At 38.5% G+C, this 20310-nt stretch overlaps 2 protein-coding genes across 3 annotated transcripts; one reads left to right on the plus strand and one right to left on the minus strand.

Annotated features, from left to right (window-relative positions):
• Positions 1-2883: 2883 nt before the first annotated feature.
• Positions 2884-9625, plus strand: LOC129779298 (uncharacterized). 2 transcript variants are annotated; one of them, XM_055786698.1, is made up of 3 exons: positions 2884-3382; positions 3439-3717; positions 8327-9625. In XM_055786698.1, exons 1-3 carry the CDS (start codon positions 3248-3250, stop codon positions 9137-9139), a joined length of 1227 nt encoding a protein of 408 aa, XP_055642673.1. In that variant the 5' UTR covers positions 2884-3247; the 3' UTR covers positions 9140-9625. The 2 variants fall into 2 exon arrangements, with proteins under 2 accessions (XP_055642673.1, XP_055642674.1); XM_055786699.1 differs by having other exon boundaries at positions 3439-3708.
• On the minus strand, positions 9146-17486 carry LOC129779297 (sodium-coupled monocarboxylate transporter 1-like). The gene is made up of 8 exons (XM_055786696.1): positions 16935-17486; positions 16151-16428; positions 15991-16069; positions 15776-15919; positions 15544-15684; positions 9799-10282; positions 9592-9734; positions 9146-9534 (listed from the first exon to the last, which is right to left on the minus strand). The coding sequence occupies exons 1-8, from the start codon at positions 17147-17149 to the stop codon at positions 9240-9242; spliced, it is 1779 nt and encodes a 592-aa protein (XP_055642671.1). The 5' UTR covers positions 17150-17486; the 3' UTR covers positions 9146-9239.
• Positions 17487-20310: the final 2824 nt, after the last annotated feature.

The following is a 20310-nucleotide window of genomic DNA, read 5'->3' on the forward strand; positions in this document are numbered from 1 at the left end:
TGACACGAGTCTTTGAATACATTTGAAAAAAAAAAAACAAATAACAATTCAATACTAAAGTAAAATGTATGAACGATATGTTCCGATGAACAATTGCAAATATAAATATATATAGAAGGTGCATTTGCATATGATTCTGATTATACGCGAGCGTAACATGAGCAAATTTATAATACATGCGAATTGGGGCACTTTTGGTATTAACAAGTTCTTCCGCATAGTAACTCGATGTTGATAATTCCTTAATATTTTCCTTCGTTGATCGTATTGTTTTCACATATTCACGTTGGAAAGCCTTAACCCTTCTCTTCGTTGACCGAGGCATTTAGATTGAATTTAATACTTTTCCGTTTACTGTTTTTGAAAGCATAGACAGCCGTGGCAGTGTTCCGAGCTCTGCAATACAATTTTCTTACCCAATGTTAAAGTTGCTAAAACTTACATTATAGACCCATTAAACGTAAAAATAATAATTGTATTGATATCAACACAATTTTATTCTATTGATTTTCATGACATGGGACGCTATGACTCCGGAATAACATTTTATTGAGTGGTTTTTATAGCTGTTTCGATGATGTTGTTTGGCATCAGTGTCGAAAAAAATAACGATGCTTCCACCAATACAAACAAAACCATTGCAGAAGATTGAAAAACGAAAATTTAACTTTCAGAGCACTTGCTCGAGTTTTCCGACGTTCTTCACTATACGGTGCGAAAGCAGATGAAAATTTAATATCTTGTGAGTAATCGATTAGAGTTTGGTTGATATTAATAGATGGGAAGTGTGCGAAAACGATCATTTTCTTCACACTGTTTCGCAAAATTATTGATTTTCGGGCGAGAGGTGAGGGAGGGAGATGAAAGAAATGAGCGCCATTGTGGCAGCCATTTGTGGCTAGCTTCCACCTTCACCTTAATAAGCTCAATATTACCAAGCCCTGCTCCCAACTCCAGTCGCAGTGTTTGGTGAAAGCAGCAGCTCTATTATCGAATGCTCATGAATGGCGCTATCGACCGATGATTCCAACTGTCGGGGGTTGGGGAGGGGGTATTATTTGCGCTGAGTATTATTTCCCAGGAAGAATCGATTCTTCTTTTGAGCTTTTATAATTCTTTCACTTTATTCGAAAGATGAAATCTCGCGTAACTTTTGAAAAGGTCCAATGTAACATTTTCGTCAACTCGAGAAAAACGAAGTTGTAGACCCAAACATTATTCCGCGAATTGTCCTAAATGCTTTCGATCTTTATCGTTATTTTCACCACTAGCAGTCAAGAATAACTCTGAAAAACCAATCGTAACTGTTGTTCCGTGATTTGAGATAAAAGTTGAAGACTAGGAGCGAAAAATGTCACATTGGACATATTACGTTGCACGATAATAATTTGAAACTAACTATTAAACAACAATCCAAATAACAGCATTTCATTCTAAAGGCAGATTATTATTGTTATCACTCGTCGAATTGCACTAAAATCGGTAACAACACCTGTAAGAAACAAAAACTCAAAACGACCGAAGTACGACTTCGTATTGTTTTGACTGCTTTGTTACTTCGGACGATTCGGGCGTCGGAGAAAAAAGGCGTCCGAAGTAACAGCCGGGCGCATAGAATCCGAATCTGTACATTGGATATTTTTTGTATCGGCGATAAAAAGATGAAGAAGATAGATACGTGAACGATTGTTTTTGTAATACATTCAATGATTGAAAACTAATAGCGTGCATCCATTAACTCGATTTGTTTACATTTGTTACATAGGACCTTTTCAAAAGTTACGCGAGAAATGTCTGAGAGTTATATGTTTGTTACATATTGATTGCTAAGCCAGCGGTAGTCCTACGTCCACTTTACGGGTCTATGACATATATGACACACTTCTAGTTTTTATTGGGGTGGGGAATAAGTTCATAACGTTTTAATATTTCTTTTATTTTACAACGATTTGTTTGCTGTTTGGCAAAGGGTAAGTATTCATTCGGAAGAACTCTTTGTGCTCTACAAAACTATGTTAGTTGTATTTTTGAGTTACTCAACTTTTTATTAGTTCCGAGGCTTAGAAATGAAATACCCAGGAGACGAAATCCAACATTTTCGATATCTGCTCTTCTTTGATTTTAATCGAGGTCAAAAAGCTGCCGAAGCAGCACGGGACATTTGCGTCTTGAATGGAGACAGTCTACAGCACGGAAGTGGTTTGCAAAGTTGAAAAATGTTGACTTTGACATCGATGACACGCCCCTTCTAAATTCGATGAAGAACGCCTCAAATCACTTTTGAAGGAGAACGGTCGTCAAACCAGTTGTGAATTGACGGGAAAAATGAACTACGGCGAATGTATAATTGATTAACTTATTGATATAATTGTTCGAGCTCATTCCCCCACCCAATATAAAAAAATATCTGGTTGTTTAAGAGAATTATGATCGTTATTCCTGTTTGATTCAGGAGATGTTAATATCAATAGTCGATTAAATGGAAGTAGGAAATGTGCGAATTAAGACGATCGCCACGCCCCATACTTAGTAAGTGTCAATGCATGTTCTGTTGCTCCACTTTTCCGGACTCATCTTATTAAAGAGACGATCTGGTCGCTCGTTTCAATGTTGTACCTCATGAAAGGATGTGAAAAATGTACCTGCAACATTTTTCATGTCGCCTTTTCGAATTATTATAATTTCATAGAATTTCTCTATCATCATCGAATCGTCATTACTGATACTACAGCGAATTGTTCATTTCTCGCCGATCTCCATGATAACAACAAAACGAATACCTACGAACACAATTCGATACGAAGCGTAGGGATAACGTTCTTCATAATTTATGTCCGTCTCGCCGATTAGTGTCGCGGTTGCCCTACAATTCTCGCACGCGCCCAGTAATTTGTGATTTACTCCGGTTTGAATAGATTAATAACCGATAACAACTCTGCACTGCTCTCTCACGTGTGGAGCTTTTTATGGTGATTTATGTGCTATGCATCGCATCGGGTGCTTTTAGTAATAACATGCTGGAATAGGACTTTCCCAGGGCTGACCTTCGTGTATACACACATAACGACGTCAATTTATCGACTGAGTTGAATAAACAAGCGAGTTAAAACCACTGAGTCGACCTAGCTGTTTTTAACGGGGATACGCGAATGAACTGTGACCAGTTGGCTGTAATCAATATCTGTTTCCGGTTGTTTCGATTAGAGCTTAGTGTTCGGGAAAGTTTGATATGATATGACACCCAATCATGGGATGCTCTTCGTCAAGCGCAACGGAGGATGAAGCGTTTCGTCCGAGTACACCTCGGCAGTCTAGTGCAAACACACAGTTCGTCGGGAAAGTGCCGAGAGAAAGTAGAAAATTCAATGATACAGTGCCAAACGTAAGTTGAGTTGTGGCTAGTTATTTCATTCATAATAACACCAGTGTTTTCACAAGAAACCGGAAACCGTCCCGCAAGCTCATCAGCGCTTGGACGAGGAAATCTGCGCCCTTGAGAGTACTTGTCCAGGTCCGCGTCTCTTGACGGCGGAGGCATGGATTGAACATCTGCAGACGTTGTTCGGAAGAGGCCGGGCAATCGATGAGCATCCGAACCAATTGGTATTGAATGCTAGGATCGTTGACATCCCGAGCGAAATATCTGATCCTTACGAACCGGAAAGTGCGAATGCAGTTGCGAATCGTAACCGGGATGATACGGCAAAGGTTCGTCGAGTATGTATTGTTTCGCTCTACTTTTTGATGTTGCGTAAACAATTATTGTGGAATACCAGAATGTTTAAAGAAACCAATAATCGATTAGAGTGAATATCTAGATGCTTATCTGTGGCGATGCCATCATCATTCGCGGTATATTGAATTTTTAATGTGCTCATGACATTGAAAACATCGTCAGTGCTTTTGGGTGTGCAATGGTGCTTTCCCTATTTCGGTATGGTTTTCTTTTTTAGTGAGTGGTGTCATCGACCTCACTCTATGTAAATGTTAGTCAGTTTGCGTCTGAATGATCGCATATCAGACCATGGTCAAAATTCTCCGAGTTTTTGTGATGTTTGAAGTTAATTCAACGAATCAATATAAAGAAGCTGAGCGCGTTCTAAGGGTTTTGTAGCTCCCGAAGGAAAATACTTTCACTCATCTTTTGATGGCTGGCGGAAGTCCGATGTGTCCAACGAAGCGGAGGTATTGAGGGCTATATTGAGCAGTTCGATCGATTATGTGTTTTGTCGAGCTTCTTAGTGCGTGGTAATCTACATATGGCGAAGCGGAACGAGGTGGGATTAACGGATTTCCGAGCAGCAATGGTGATGGAAACAGTGGATCGAAATGTTTCCGTCGTTGGCGGTGGGGCAACCGACCCGCAGTTATTTTCTGGGACACGGTTCTTTTGCGCTGTTTTTCGAAATAACACGGCTTTCTATCAAAGATGTGTGCATTTTATTCGAGAATGTTTGAAGAAGTATGTGAAATTTCAGAATGTATGCAATCCGACATCCCGGGCGAAGAAACTTTTTGGTAGGATAAAGACCACTAACGTCTATCACTTCGGAGTCACAGAGCCGGAAGGCGCTAACTCCGTATTTCTTACTTAATTTCAACGAAGTCGTACGACCACCACGGAATCTGTTAGAATCCAAGACTGTCGGAACCATGGACTGGAAGTTGTGTGGAGAGTTGGTAGACTATTATCGGTGTAGGAGGATCAGGGTGTTTTGATCATCAGGAGAACGAATTGGTTTACGGAATGCAAGTCGTTTGAGCCATGGGATTTTGTGATTATAAAGTGCGTTTCACTTAGAGTTTGAGTTTGATTTTTATCTACTGCAGCACCCCTAGTTGTCACATGGAGAAACTATTGACAGCGTTTTGATCCGGATGGTTTGTTTATTCATTTGTGAAAATTTCATCAGGATTGAAGGACGTATTCAAAAGCTATCGACAATGGAACGCGTAAGGCGGGAAAAAATTTGCACACTCAAATTCAAAACCCGATGTGGTTAGGAGGAATGATCACAAAATTCCTGAAATTTCCAAAATCGACTGTAATTACCGTACTCAAACGTTACCGGGAGACCCTTACGTTGGATCGGGCGAAACCAATCAGGCATAGAGGTGGAACATATGACCGAAATCTACGAGCAAAGGTGATTCGAGCGGTCCACAACAATCCTGGGCTCTCCTTGCGGGATTTGACGGAACAGTTCACGGCGAATCACATTATAGTTCGGCGAATTTGTATGCGAGAATGCTTGTGGTTGAAACAAAATCTGGTTGCTAAAATCCGTGTAAGGAAGCTGTACGAGTAAGTGTTGAACAAACACAAAGAATGCATTTTGATGGACGATGGACATATGTAAAAATGAATTTTGGACAAATAACCGGTAAAAAATTTTACCTTGTCAAGCGTAAAGGAGTTGTTGCCCTTCAGTTGATGATTTGGCAAGGGATCTGTAGTTGTTGATAGAAGACAAAGATTTTCATCACTGGGACAACAATGAATGGGAATGTATACAAGGAGGAGTATCTTCAGAACAGGATTTTGTCATTCATTCGATCACACAAAGGTACGTTGAAGATATCCTCCCCTTTTTTGTAGGTTATTTCTGTGTTAAGAAATTGCCTTCTTAATGCGACCAAATTCGAACTGAAACAGGCTTTAATTGAAGAGAAAGTCTGAAACGGATGAACCAGAGGTTGAATTCTTCAAGATGATGGGGGTGTCCGCTCAGCTCTGATGAAAATTGCAGATAATGTGCTAAGTTAGCTCGATTAGAGCTGCAGAAGTTGACCAGTTTTAGGGTCCATGGAACGTTACGGTTTTTTTGGCAGTCCATGAAGAGTCTAATGAGCGAGAGCAGTGTGCTTTTCAGTTGGCCAACGATGATAAAAGGTGATTAGGAAATAATATTCCTAATATAAGAATATATTAGGAGATCAGAATTAAAAAGGTCTCGTCATACATTACGACCACGACGTCGCGCTTCGCCGTAAACATGTTTTCCACTTTCGGTCGCTCCTCCTGGGGGATTTCCTGCTGCTCCGACACAGCCGGCCTCAACTGGCGTTTCCGCATGGCAGACACTTCTTAACCGTTTGGCCGGTTGCTTTGATCTCACGGCCCAAGCTGCGAAACGATGAGGTCAACTTGCTCTCGGCCTTCCTCTTCAGTTTTTGTTGCACTGTGAATGTCGAATTGGCTATATCCCGCGGACACGAACTGTCTCACGATGTCCATTTTTTTTTGCTTCGGGTGAAGCTGGCGTTACGAAAAATAGAAGAAAAACCGAAAACAGAGTATTCGTTTGACACATTATTACACCAGCAGTTCACACATATAAACGAAATACATTTCACGAAAGTGCCAACAAATTATGAGGAAAGAAGACTTTTTCGTTGTTTTATCTATTTTTTTCAATTTTGGAAATGACGATTTAGTTACCTAAAATAAATGGAAAGTTCGAAACTGCATTTTCAAGGAAACCTTCATTCTATAGTAGATAAAAGTGCGTATTCGTTTTTATGAAAAAGTTCAAGAGTTTTTTTTTAGAAATTCGATTAGTTGTAAAATTGCTTGTGGGGTAAAAGTGCGCAACAGCGTTTTGCTCTCAAACAAAATCATACAATGTTTTCAACCAAATTTTGAACGGGACTCACATGAAGAGAACTAATTTGAAGAAGTGCACTCCAGAAATGCTCGTAAAGATCCGACAGAGGCTTCGGAAGGGAGTCTCGAGATGTCGGATTGCGACAGACCTCGGATGCTCTGAGGAAGAAGCTCATATCTGTAAGTGATTTATGATTTGAATCTTTTTTCATTGACATTTCTACTTCTGCTGGGATGTGCCAGCGAGCACATAGGGCGGCTCAGACCAGTATTTACGAGTGAGCAGTCTGAGAATCTGGCGAACCGTTGCAGAGCACTGGACAAAGCTTTCTATGGCTTTCTTCTCTCAAACATTTACGGCGCCTGTTGTTTGATTTTGTGGAAGCCAACAACCTCCAGCACGATTGGGCCTCTAGCTTCATGAGCAAACCTCGTCTGACTCTTCGAACCTCGAAAAGCGCAACGGAGCAACAGCGCTCCAAAGCAAAGCGTCGGAATCCTCAGAACCGAAATCCAAGATGAGAAAATAATCAATTGCTTAAAAATAATTCAAAATGAATTTCGAACTAAAAATGTTTTTTTTAACATGCACTCAATTCAAATAACGGTTAAGGTGAAGGTGCAACGAAGCCATTGCAGTAGTATTGGTAAAACACGTGTTCTTCATGGGGCAATAGTGTTTGTGGGAGAAGAGCAAAGCTCACCATTTGGTACGTAAATAGATCAATTCACTTGTCGGACTGTGCGGCGCTTCACTGACACGAGTCCTAGAATACATTTGAAAAAAAATTCAATACTGAATTAAAATGTATGAACGATGTGTTCAGACGAAAATATATATATATATATATATATATATATATATATATATATATATATATATATATATATATATATATAACAAATGCGAATTGGGGCTCTTAACAAGTATTAACAAGTTCATCCGCACGGTTATTCGATGTTGATAATTTCTTAAAATTTTCCTTCGTTGATCGAATTTTTTTTTTACATATTCACGTTGGAGAGCTTTAATCCTTCTCTTCGTTTGATTGCATTTTGATTGAATCTAACACTTTTCCGTTTACTATTTTTGACCGTAGAGGCAGTCGTGGCATTGTTCCGAGCTCTGCAATACAATTTTCTTAACCGATGTTAAAATTGCTGAACTTACATTTTAGACCCATTAAACGTGAAAATAATAATTGTATTGATATCAACACAACTTTATTTTATTAATTTTTATAACATGTAACGCTTTGATTCAGGAATAACATTTTATTGAGTGGTTTTTATAGCTGTTTCCATTATGTCGAAAAAATAACGATGCTTTCACCAATACAAACAAAACCATTGCGGAAAACTGAAAAATGAAATTTAACTTTCAGAGCACGGTGTCTACACACTGATGCTTCTTCTTCCGCTGGTAATGATAATGCGTTTATTTTTTTTTACAAGTTATCTCAACATTTCAATTCGCACTTTTGCCCCCACTATGGGGCCACATCAACTGCCTCTTGATAATTGTCCAATATTTTTGGATTGGGCGGAATTGGGAGCTTTCGGTGATTCGGTGAATTGATTCCATCTTCGATGAAATAAAATAATCTAATAATGCCAAAAGTATCTAGGCATGACGGTATTCCGTTGATATTGGTCACTATCATTCAGGTAGTCCACAGTATAGATAACAGACAACAACTTGAATATTTCTTCCCACAGCTAGCACTCAAACTTGACATAGCAATGGACTCCGAAAAGGCCGCTCGTCAGGAGGAATTCATCGCCCGCATTTCCCGCTCTGCGATGGAGCTTGAAGAGGAGAGTTTTCGAGCCGATATGATCGAACTTGCCCGTTCGAGGGCTTATGGTCTTCGCCAAAGCTTCAGTCGATTGAAGGCTCTCTATTTGGAGCTAGACTACCTGATAGCATCGGCGAACAATGGCAACTATAGCTCACTGAACGAACAACGGTTGGATGGAGAGCTAGAGTCGGCACGAGACGTTCGCGATCGCTTGGGTGGAGTTTCTGAACAATGGCGAACAGCGGGGTCCCTTATTCGCGCTTCCGCCAAGGGTATGCTTCAAGCCGTTGAATGTTGGAATCTTGTGGAACGCTCGAAGTCTGCACAAGAGAGAATTGCACTTGCGCTGGATTGCAGGACTGCTTGCCATGGCGCACTAATAACATTGGGAGCAGCCCAGGCTGCGTTGCCTCAGGTAGAGATACCATTTGTAACGCTTAGACAGCAATCAGCGGTGAAACACGGACTCGTCTACATGCTGACGGATATGGCTAATGTGACGCGATATCGGCACACAAAAAATGTTTTGGAAGGATTTTCGAGTAATGTACAAAAATCGGTAGAATGGATTCATAACACGTACAAAGACACATTGCAAAATGATCTCAGCGAAGCGGATCAAACGGTGATGATGTTCGCGAAGCAATTGCGAGAAATCAGAAAACATTATCTCAGTCAACGAATGGGGTCCAAAATTTACGCCGGTCTCCCAGCCGGACATTCTGAGTAAAAATAATTGTTTAAATTGAGTATTACCTATTAGAGTCTTATATTTTCACTTAAGAATATCGAATAGAAATATTTACTTTATACAAACACAAAATTTACACTTATTTATATGTCATTTCCACTTCCTTGGCGTCCGATATTTGGGATTTCTTTAATACGTGTTCATAATCGTCCACGCTGCGTACCGGCTTATACAGAGGTCGAACCCAGGGTGTGAGAAGTTTCTCGGAGATGGGTTCCTTTTGTCCTCCTGTCATGTAGCTGATAATTGTTCCAGAGAACACTGCTATGAGTGTGCCAAGGATCGAATAATACATGAATCCCAATCGGAAAATCCAGGGAACCTCCGAATTATCGTGTCCATAGGAATCGATGTAGTAAGAGGTGGTTGCCGTTCTGTAAGGGTAATATTTATACATTGTTTTTGTCGGTCTGGAATGATTATTCTCTCACCCTGTTGAATTGAAGCTCGGACAACCATCGTATCGTAGGGGAAGACTGGGATATTTCAAATGTCCATTTAATATTTCCAATTGTGCCCCTGCGGCTATCACGCATAATGTGCCGAGTGAAATTAGGGAACCCCAAAATGCTCCCTATTTACAGATAAAGTAAAATTATCTAGGTGTCGATCTACGCCGTAAACTCTACCACTCTTACCTTGTCGTTAATTTTCGGCGAAAACATCCCCAAGGAGAAAATTCCCAGCAACGTTCCGGAAGTTACTCCGGATACCGAAATCGCCAAACTGAACACACTGCCCAGTTTTTCAACGACGAATACAAGCACCAGACAAAGTACTCCGATCAGCACCACCATCAATTTAATAATATTGCTGGCAGTTTTTTCCTTAAAACTGAATTGAGTCTTCACGAAGTCGTCGTAGATTGTCCCCGACAACGTGTTCAATGTGGTCGACATGGTCGACAGAGCGGCGGAGAAAATACCCACTACGAATAGTCCGGGCAAACCGGGGATATTCTGGGCTACATCCAGCACATAGTACGGGAAGATTTGATCGTTTTTCTTCACCAGCCCCGAGTAAACCGGGTCACAGTCGTGATATTTGCTGAAAACCAGTAACCCATTGTAGACGGAGCACAGCTTCACCACGATGTGGCCCACTCCGAAGATCCAAACGGCTCTGGAAAGATCAGAGTGTGTATGGGGAATTATGGAATGGAGATGTTTTACTAGAGCTGTTTCATCGCAAATGACAATTTTCAAATAAATTTAATTTTTGTATTTTTTTGATTCGGCTTAAATTTTGCAGACGCATTTTTTATTACCAGAAAGGCCCATTTGCATAATCGGTTTGCTATTTTGACTCTAATCTTACTTTGGGCCTAAGCCTAAGCAAAAATTGCTTGAAAATTTTCAAAAAAATATAACTCAGAAACGGTTAGTCCAATTGACTTGGTGTCTTCCGCAATGTTTTAGGTTATTATTGGGACTATGCGAAGAAAGTATGCACTGTAAAAAAATGTTTTGTTTTTATTTTATTCTGAAAATAATTTAAGTGATAGTTATCCTAGTGATGAAAAGGATAACGGACATCCGACCAGTTTCGAGGTCGGATAGCCGAATATCCGTCGGCCTCTTTATTAGCGGATACAAAATTAAAAGAAACGGCAAGCGTAAATGAAGCAAATGAAACGCAATATTTTAGGAACAAATAAACACATTAAAAAAATATGGACGAATATTCCATTTTTCGTTTTGAATCAATGTCGTAATAGTGTATCAAGTTTTCTACAAGAAATCTGGAATAGTTTTTCATGACAATGGTTTTATATAATAATAATTAAATAATTTTGTTAGTGTATTGAAATAATTCCAATACTGGTCAAGTGAGAGTAAGAGTTACGTGTTTTGAGAACAGCAATCAATTATTTTCACTGAGTTTGAAAAACTTATAATTGTCATCAAGGATGGTAATCTGAGAGTTACTTCTCTTCACTACTCATTTATTACTTCACTACAAATCGAAATTATTATGATCGGCGATCCACTAATTTGAGGACTACAACCTTTTCAGACCCGAGGTTCAAGTCAGACCATTTAGGTGTCTCGAAACGGAAACAGCCAGACAGAAAATCTTATTGGATCATAATAAAATATCTTGAGACGAATCTTCACAGGGTAACAACTCATTGCCGTCTAGAACACCTATTAAACGAAACAACAGCGACAAGACTGAACAAATCGATACACGCGTATCTCACATATTTTGGAACGCCGGAGAAGCAAAGGAAAATAATCGCCAATGTCGCGATAAGGAAATTTTTTTCACGTAGGACTACGTCTTACATTTCTGTAGCGAGGTGTAAATCAAAAGTTCAAAATATTCAAAACGAGAGCGTTACACTTCGAATGCAAGGTTCGGAACGTTGATATCTTTTTGCCGGCTGAACGGAGTGTTCAATAGATTTATAAATAGGCTATTGAAATCACACAAATCTGTACATAAACGAATGCCCGCTCGAGAATCCACTCAGTTATTATTTCGTTGATATACGATTGCAGGAATGTGTCTTCAGAACCAATGAGCCTGGGGAAAATGGCGTAAAATAGCTGCAGGCTGCGGTTGCTAAAAAGCTATTTCTAAAAAAAATCAGGCTGATAAGCGGTTCGAGTACATACAAATTAAAATACACAATTCTTTCGTTCACATATCCACGTAAATGAAATGGACAATACATCATGGCATAAGTCAGACTTGCAACGAAGAACGTAATCTAAAACAATGCATCAATTGAGCTAAATTTGGATTTGTTTGCAATTGAATTCGAAAGTCATTTAATTACTGGTTTAATCAATACACTCAAATGATTACTCAGCCAACGGTAGTCCTACGTCAACCTTGCGGTTATGTCATAGGTATAACCCACCCGTTTTTCTTGGAAAATTTCGCCAATATCGGGAAATAAAATTGCTAACGGAACTGACTGGTATGTAGAAATATTCCGAATCAATCGCCATCATGATCTTTTTAAAATTAGTTTTAAAAAGTTCAGTTTTAAAATTATACTGTTATGAGTTGATAGTTATTTTATTTTAATCACATTTCTGACATGTCAGTAATCGCACCTTATTTTAAATTACATGTGAATGATGTTTCTATACTATTGTGTTATGATTTATCTCATGTATTTTTTTCTTGTAATATCCGGTATCCGGCCAGATGGATAGTTACCGGATATCCGTTTCATTTCTACTTAAAACTCAATTTTCTAAAAAAGTGTTTTGGAAGTGCGCTAAAATGGAAAAATAATGGACAAAAAAGATATAATTTTTTAAAAGAAGTTGGATTTTTGAAAATTGTTGCAATGTTTCTTATAATTGTTTTTAGATCCAATTTTAATTTGCAGCCCAAAAGGTACACGGCAGAAATTTTCTAATTGCTACCGTTTCTGAGATTTAGTGAAATAAAATTTACTGAAAATTCTGAACTTTTGGTCGTTTTCGAATATTTTTTCGAGTCTTTTTTAAATTTTCCTAAAAAAGTAGAGGGGGTCTTCGTAGCCTAATTGGTTGCGTGTCCGCTACTAAGCGAACAATCATGAATTTATAACTCAGGGCCCTCAACTGACCATCTTTGTGTATTATTTAGCTTCTACGGCCATGCATCAATCATCATGTGATGGTGATCCCAGCCTCTCACTCCACATACGATCGATCTGCTGCATCGGTAATTGGTGCTATTTATAAACACAACAATGGAAGTCTCATATCAACAGTCCCGCTGTGTCCAACTGTGAACATTCGAACAATAGGAATATTCTTACGCCGAAAAACGCGACATGTGCTGTGTATCGATAGAATACGAAGAATACTATTACGCCTAAACGGCTAATGTGTAATAGATAAAAATGTGTATCGATGAGATAGGAATACTCTTACGCCTAAATGGCTACTGTGTAATATACAACATGAGAAAAATGTACACGAGAAATTCGGTTCTATTACAGCTGAATTGCTAGATGAGTCTAATTATAAAAAATAAAAACAGATGGGATAAAAAAAATCTACTCTTGAGTTAATAAGATTTTGTAGAGATGGAACTCAAAACGAAGCCACAGACCAATGACTGTTCAATTGAAACTCTAACTCGTTCCACATTTTCAGGTGTTCTTCAACTCCTATGCTTTTTAATTGTGCCAACCGAACTGTGCTCTCTGGAACAATCACGCAATCGAACGGAGCCTCTTTGTTTCCCAATCATTGATTGTTTTCATAAAGGCGGGTATGACGAAGCCCTGATACTCATCCGACCAAACTATTATAGTGACTGAAAAAAGGCTCTCAAGGCGGCATGGTACCGGTTTTCTACCCCATCTCCAGCCGAAGTGCTAAACAATCGAATTAAATAAAATAATTTCAAAGTCCTGCCTCAGCTACGCGATCATCCCTTTTTCCTTGAAATAAATCGCAAATGGATGATAGTGCATTTTCACATGCCAAGCTATCTGTAAACACTTTTAATGCATTAGATTAGTCGTATTTTTTTAAGCTGTGGGTTATAAGATTCACATTTCCGTGAATGGTACATACAAACACCTTGTGAGTTCCCGAGCTAGCTAAGCGTTGACAGTTTTTAGGCCGGAGTTGAGCAAAGGATGAAAATGCAATTTGTATTTCAGTGTTCAATTCCTGTAATCTGTTGTAGGCCTCTCGCAATGTCGTAGTCATAAGCCTTTTTCGAATAATTGTTACACAATCACCCTGACAAATAATTCTTCGTCATAGCAGCATAGCAGTCCAAAATTCCAAGTCCAGTCGCAAAAAACTTTGAGAAGAAATGCTTCAGACAACACGCGTTCTCATAAATAATTATCAGGATCGCTTCCACCTGAGGGGAGGTTCTAAGGTTCTGTATTGGGTGCCCAGCAAACATTGAATCGTATGAATAGCCATAATTGGAGGCGATATACGTATATGCCATATTTTATACCCATATAAAGCCGTATATATCGATATACGATACTTTATACACTGATATGCGATTTGAGCCGACAATGCTATATAAAATTAATAGAATAGAATAGAAAGCATATCGCGATACTAGGATGATCATTATGCCGATATACGACTTGGTCCATCAATGCTATAGTAAACCGTATGTCTGCCATTTTATACGATTCCGGATACACACTGTGTATCCTTTGATTGATATTTTATACGGTTGTAATTTGATACGAATTTATATGTGACCTAGTATGTGTAAAAGTTATAGAATTTAATGTTTGCTGGGTGGCTGCCAATCCAAGGGAACCCAATGTACTTTATTTACACTCTTCAAAGGTTACAGTATACATATTATGAACCGTTGTAGCATCTGAGAGCGATTCAGCGTGTGAAACGATTAAGCTTTTGAAGTTTGTGTAGAACAAAACCGTTGTGGGTGATTTGAGCATTAGATGAGACAGCTGACTGCTCGTTAGTTGAAGCGAGACTGTGCATTAGAAATCATGAATGGCTTATTTATACCCAATAAGTTATAAGCAGACGAGGTTAATATGCAGTATCTCCTCTCTCTCCAGTATCCGTTGAAAGAACGCGAATTTGCATTTCTAGTGAGCGATTTACGCACGCCTAATTAGCAATGGTATATGAAAATTATACCTCACGGTTACATCCATTCCTCGGGATAGAAAGTACGGGTAGATATGGACGGAATTGCACAGAACAAATGTATGATAGAATGAATCGCAATGTACAACATATCAAACAATTTTTAGAGAATTTCCAATTCGATCGGTTCGCAGCAGAAATAATTACGAACTATAAAACTATTTATAAAAATGTGACGTGTGTTCTGATTTGGTACACTCACTGAAAAAGCTAGTCTAGGAGAATCATAACAATATTATATTATCCTCTTGTCCTACGATTTCATTCTAATAGTACGAACAAAACACGAGCACATCGAGTCGTTCCACTACGATAAGTGACTGAATGTTTCGATGCTGTAGGTGCGATGCAGTATAATTACCAAATCTAAAAAAAATCTCCTATTTTTTTTGAAAAAAATAAATATTTTTCGTCCATTTTTCATCTTGGTGCACTGTGTAATAAACATCATTAACTAATGACCTGATGTCCGCTCCAACAGATAAAAAAAACTCTCAAAAACAAAGTCAGAGTAAAAATCAAAAAGTTTTTTAACAGTGCACACTTACTCCATAGAGTCCAATTAATAACCTTGAACATTGCGGAGATAACAAAACAATCGGACCAATCGTTTCTGAGTTATTTTTTATTGAAAATTTTCAAGCAGTTTTTTAGACCCTTCTCGAAAGTAAGCCTAGAGTCATAATGGATAACCGATGATACCAATTATTCTTTTTGGTCATAAAGAATCTACAGAATTTGAGCCAAATCGGAAAATAAAAATCGACTTACTTCTTAGCACTTGACAAATCCGGCACGGTTAGGAAACGCTGAACACACTCTGGTGTTACACCGATGTTAGAAATCCACATGGAGGTTAATCCGATAGATACCAGCCAGAAAGAAGATCGAAGGGTAGGATCTGGATCCATACTGGAAGTTGGCATGTTTATTTGGGATTATTATATTGAGAATTTTAGATGTTCAATATTCTTTTTTTTTAGTTTTGGATGTTTGAACATACTTGAACCAGATGAGTCTTCCACCCGCATCCGCAATTTTGTAAATATTTACGATACCGCCCAGCTGCAATGTTCCTAGTATCATTACGACAGCCAGTGCCAGTAACATGGCTCCAAATTGCAGTGTATCAGTCCATATTACTGCCCTACAAAAACACATGAAATTTCGCTTAGTAACCAGCTATTCAACTGAACCTAAATTTGTCTCAGATCTTACCTTATCCCACCAACAGTGGTGTAAAAAATGCAAATACAGCATATGACGGGTGTGATGATGTGTACATTGATACCACTTACTGCAAAAAGTTTCATCCATTGTACCGAAAAGTTCAAATATAATTCATCAAAAATGCTGACATAAGCCAACTTTCTCTCACCTTGGCTAAACGCTATCGCTGGGGTGTAGATTATCACCGGGACGTTCAGCAGACAGTAGAACATAAAGAGAAAGCTGGCCAGCGAGCGGACGCGTTTGCTGAAGCGCTGCTCGAGATAAGCGTAGCAGGAGGACGTTTGCAGCTCGTAGAACACCGGCAGGAAGATGTACACAATGAAAATGGTTACAACCAGTCCGGAGATTGAGCAGACCCAGTACTGTATACCGTAGCGGTACATCTCGGCCGGTACCCCCAGCATCGTTATGGCCGATATGTGTCTGGAATGTGTAGAATTGTCGATCAAAAAAGAGCATTAAAGTTAGTACGTACGTAAATTTGATAAAAGGGACAATTTATTCATCATACTTTCGCTCAGATAGATCATTGATGAAATGTTTTTTGACTATCAGTGTCCTTTCTTCCCTTTATCAGTTCTTCTAATAATTAAACCTAGGAACAAGTCACCCTGTCTTACGAAATTTATTAGTTCAAGATACCGATTTGTAGTAGTCCGAAGTCCTTGAAGAAGCAGCATATAAAATCACTGTTAATGTTCAATTAAACGAAACTAGGATTAATGTTAGAACAAACTTTTCCTCAAACCCATAAAATATAGTGGAGTGCGAAATGAAATCACATTCGAAAAAAAAAAAATCAAACAAAAAGATTTACTGATTATCAAAAAACTTTTTAAAACACTGTTCACCAACACTTCATTGTATTATTGTAATCTCAATGTGAGTCTTAATGACTCTCATTCTACAATACAATTCAATTTACTCACGTTGCAGTAAGTGACATCGCCACGGGGAAAACCTTCATCTGTTTGCTTCCCAGAAGGTACTCCGCCGTGTTGTCCTGCTTCTGCTTGGCAAAAAATCCATAGTATATACCGATGAGGGCCGACATTGCCATCATCGTAAAGAATATGACATAGTCAGCTGTACTGAACCATAGCTTGGCATGCAGCAGTTCTCCCGGCAGACTTTCCACGGTCATTTTTGAAAAAAACTATTATAACCGTTACGTTCAAGCGCACAACCGCAGAGGTCTCAGACTACGGACAAACTCTTCCTAATGTTGGAATTACTTCGAACGAACTAAACTTCTCAAACTATCATACGTACGGTTTAGCCACTCAATTAGGTACGCTTAACTCTACTTAGCTTCACAATTTGAGCCGAACTATTTTTAGACGACTCAATCACCGCTTTTGTCGTCGTCTTGCGACCACTAGTTAAGAGAAGATGCGTTCTGAGTGCCGAATTCATCAACACTTTGCAGACCGCCAACACCTTTGCCGAGGTTTAGCATCAACTCCAGCGAACTATGGCGAATGACTATTTATATGTACCATTGAGGCAAGATCAGCGGCTGTCGTAGGCACGCGCAATAATATCTTCTAGGTTAGTGATCTTATATGTCAGCCCTACCTCAAAAGACAAATGTTATAAGCTCTCCATATTATCCAAATAAACAAATAGCCGGCGTCATTCTCCCATATGTTCTGTGTTCACATGAAGATAAGATTAATTGGTCAAATATCGTATATTTAGGACAGCTACCTACCCCATTGTTTTCGTCATACTTCAACCCAAACTGATGCTTCTCAGCACATTCATCCATCTTCATAGAAAGTTACTAGCATAGCCTCAAATCGTCCCATTTGGAAAGCAGGGCTCCACCCGAAAGAGAAGAGCGGAAGGAACAATGGCACGATGAGTGTGACTGACAACATTACGCCGATGGATATCACTGATCTTTCCTTATCTTCGCCTAGTATATCTTCTGACAACGTGGAATTGCATACGTGGAATCAACTGATGCTTGTGTTGATTCAACATGTTGATGTCTGGTTCTGATATTAAATCCACAAACATAGTATCAGTGATGTCCGTCGTAAGATTTATATGAACGAGGTGCGGAAATATATAGAGAAACTCAATTCGCGTTTTCATCATGAAACGTTCCTTGATTTCAATTTCCGCTTAGGAACGATTCTGTTATTTAGAATCCATGTGGAGATTTTTATACATGTGGACATTAGTATACATGTTTCGTTAGAGTCGCACACAGATTGAAACATTAGTTTTACGTATAATAATTTAAAGTGCAATAATTGAAGGCATTGCATTGAAAATAAATCTCTTTATATATAAAAATGTTTTGTTCGTTTGTGTACGCGTCAAAAACTCGAAAAATACGAAACCGATTGAGCTCAAAGTTGGACACAATATACATTTCACTCCGAGGAATGTTGTTACGGCATAAAAAATTGAAAAAAATGGAGAAAAATGATCTTCTATGTGGTCATAGTACGTTTCTGAAATTAAGCTTCTTATGAAAATCAACCATTTCGTATTAAATATGAACTCTATGTGATGGAAACATCTTTTTTCAAGTATTTGACAAAATCATGAACTGGAATTGTGTTTCGGAATGATTTAAAATTTATCGATTTCGCTCATCCATCTCTATCTCTATATACATAAAAATGTTGTGTTCGTTTGTGTACGCGTCAAAAACATGAAAAATAATGAAAAAATTAAAATTCAACTCAACCATGCAACCACAATGTGCCACAGCAAAGCGTGGCAGGGTACAGCTAGTATACAATATTTTCTACAACAATATGGTGCATCATGAGGTTATCTTTCTGACTCAGTTAAGCTTTATGAAGTAAACATTTAACGAAAAGTGGTGATAAGTGTTTATCCCGTAGGAGTTCACAGTTTTTGAATTCAATATTCAGTCAGAATATTAATTAAAACTAATGAAATGAGAAATTTATATCTTCAAAACCAACGCGTCTATAAAATTATAAAAAATATTTTCAACTATGTTTGCCAACAATGGCTAGCAGATGTACTTACGCTTGCTGGGCGATGGTTCAGATTCTTGTTTTTCGGCTCAACGTGACGCGATTATAAACATTACAGGACGAACAAAAGTAATGGTAAGGGGCTGTCCGCATACTACGTGGACGCAAAAAGCACGATTTTAGACTACCCCCCTTATTTTTTAATTAAAATTACCAAGTAAACACCTCGATTGCACCCTTGCTCCATTTCAAATTTATTTCATGTTAGATTTTGTTTATCAGAAAGGACTGTTTCAAATGACTTTTCCACTCACACGAATAAAAAGTTAGGAGTTCAAGGGTTTAGAGGCGTATGAACTGAAAAGTTTAAAGCCTCTTTAAAACAAAGAATGTCAATAGGAGTTAAGGAAGTATTTCTGGATCATTCGCTGCCGTTTTTACATCGAAACCACCGTGCTATGGAATAGCACGGTGGTCAATATAAATATCATTTCAAAAAAAGTCAGAAGTCCTTTACATGGTTTATAGGACTGGGGCTTCGATTCTGGACTACCCTGCTTTTTTATCAGTTCCAACCCCAATCATTGGAAACTAAGGATGGCCTACGAATTATAAACTTGTTGTAATTCGTGCGATTTTTTTTGTAAAGAAGTGACAATTTTTTATTTTTTTTCAAATTGCTCGAATTTCAATTCCTCGCGAAAGTGTACATTTTTGGAAAAAGTGATGCAAGTGAAAAATTAAATCTTCGCGTTCGTATGTCCGTTCTCACCCAAAACCGTTTTTACTGTGCAGAACTGTAGTCAAAAACCAGGACCTCATTTTGAGGAACTGTTTCGAAAGATGGCACACGAACGAGAGTTTTAGAATATATTTTTTTTATATAAAAACAGCATTTTAAAATACATTATTCAGTAGATACACATCTAAAGTTCACAACGAATTGAAGAAATCTTATTTATCTTTCATTGTCATACAAATTATGCATCACTGCTTTTTCAAGAAAAATAATTCCAACCAGTATGACACCCATATCCGAATTGAATAAGACCGCAAAGGGTTAACATGCAACTGTGTATCTATATGAAGATTATCATTATTTTGGCATTTTTATACAATTTTGGTACATAGTCATGATTTGCAACATGCATTTTGCATGTATTATTTTGAAATAAAAAAAAAACTCTGACGGTCCACGACCAGGAGCTCCAGCCATACTGACTTTTGGAAGAAGATTGTTTGGACCGATCAGAGTAAGTTTGAGGTTAGAAGATACAAAGAAATGACAGCCTGAAGTCTGAGCGTATCCAGCCTACTCAAGCAACAGCAAGCAAGTGGA

Source organism: Toxorhynchites rutilus, chromosome 3 (assembly GCF_029784135.1).
Source record: "Toxorhynchites rutilus septentrionalis strain SRP chromosome 3, ASM2978413v1, whole genome shotgun sequence".
NCBI classification, from domain to species: domain Eukaryota; kingdom Metazoa; phylum Arthropoda; class Insecta; order Diptera; family Culicidae; genus Toxorhynchites; species Toxorhynchites rutilus.

What these genes read in the sequence shown, in the direction of transcription:
- LOC129779298 (XM_055786698.1), top strand. Translation starts at nt 3,248, where the DNA reads ATGGGATGCTCTTCGTCAAGCGCAACGGAGGATGAAGCGTTTCGTCCG. An exon ending in TCAATGATACAGTGCCAAAC is followed by an intron (nt 3,383 to 3,438) that starts GTAAGTTGAGTT and finishes TGTTTTCACAAG; the next exon opens with AAACCGGAAACCGTCCCGCA. An exon ending in ATACGGCAAAGGTTCGTCGA is followed by an intron (nt 3,718 to 8,326) that starts GTATGTATTGTT and finishes TTCTTCCCACAG; the next exon opens with CTAGCACTCAAACTTGACAT.
- LOC129779297 (XM_055786696.1), bottom strand. Translation starts at nt 17,149, where the DNA reads ATGACCGTGGAAAGTCTGCCGGGAGAACTGCTGCATGCCAAGCTATGG. An exon ending in ACCACTGTTGGTGGGATAAG is followed by an intron (nt 15,920 to 15,990) that starts GTAAGATCTGAG and finishes GTGTTTTTGTAG; the next exon opens with GGCAGTAATATGGACTGATA. An exon ending in GGAAGACTCATCTGGTTCAA is followed by an intron (nt 15,685 to 15,775) that starts GTATGTTCAAAC and finishes GCCAACTTCCAG; the next exon opens with TATGGATCCAGATCCTACCC.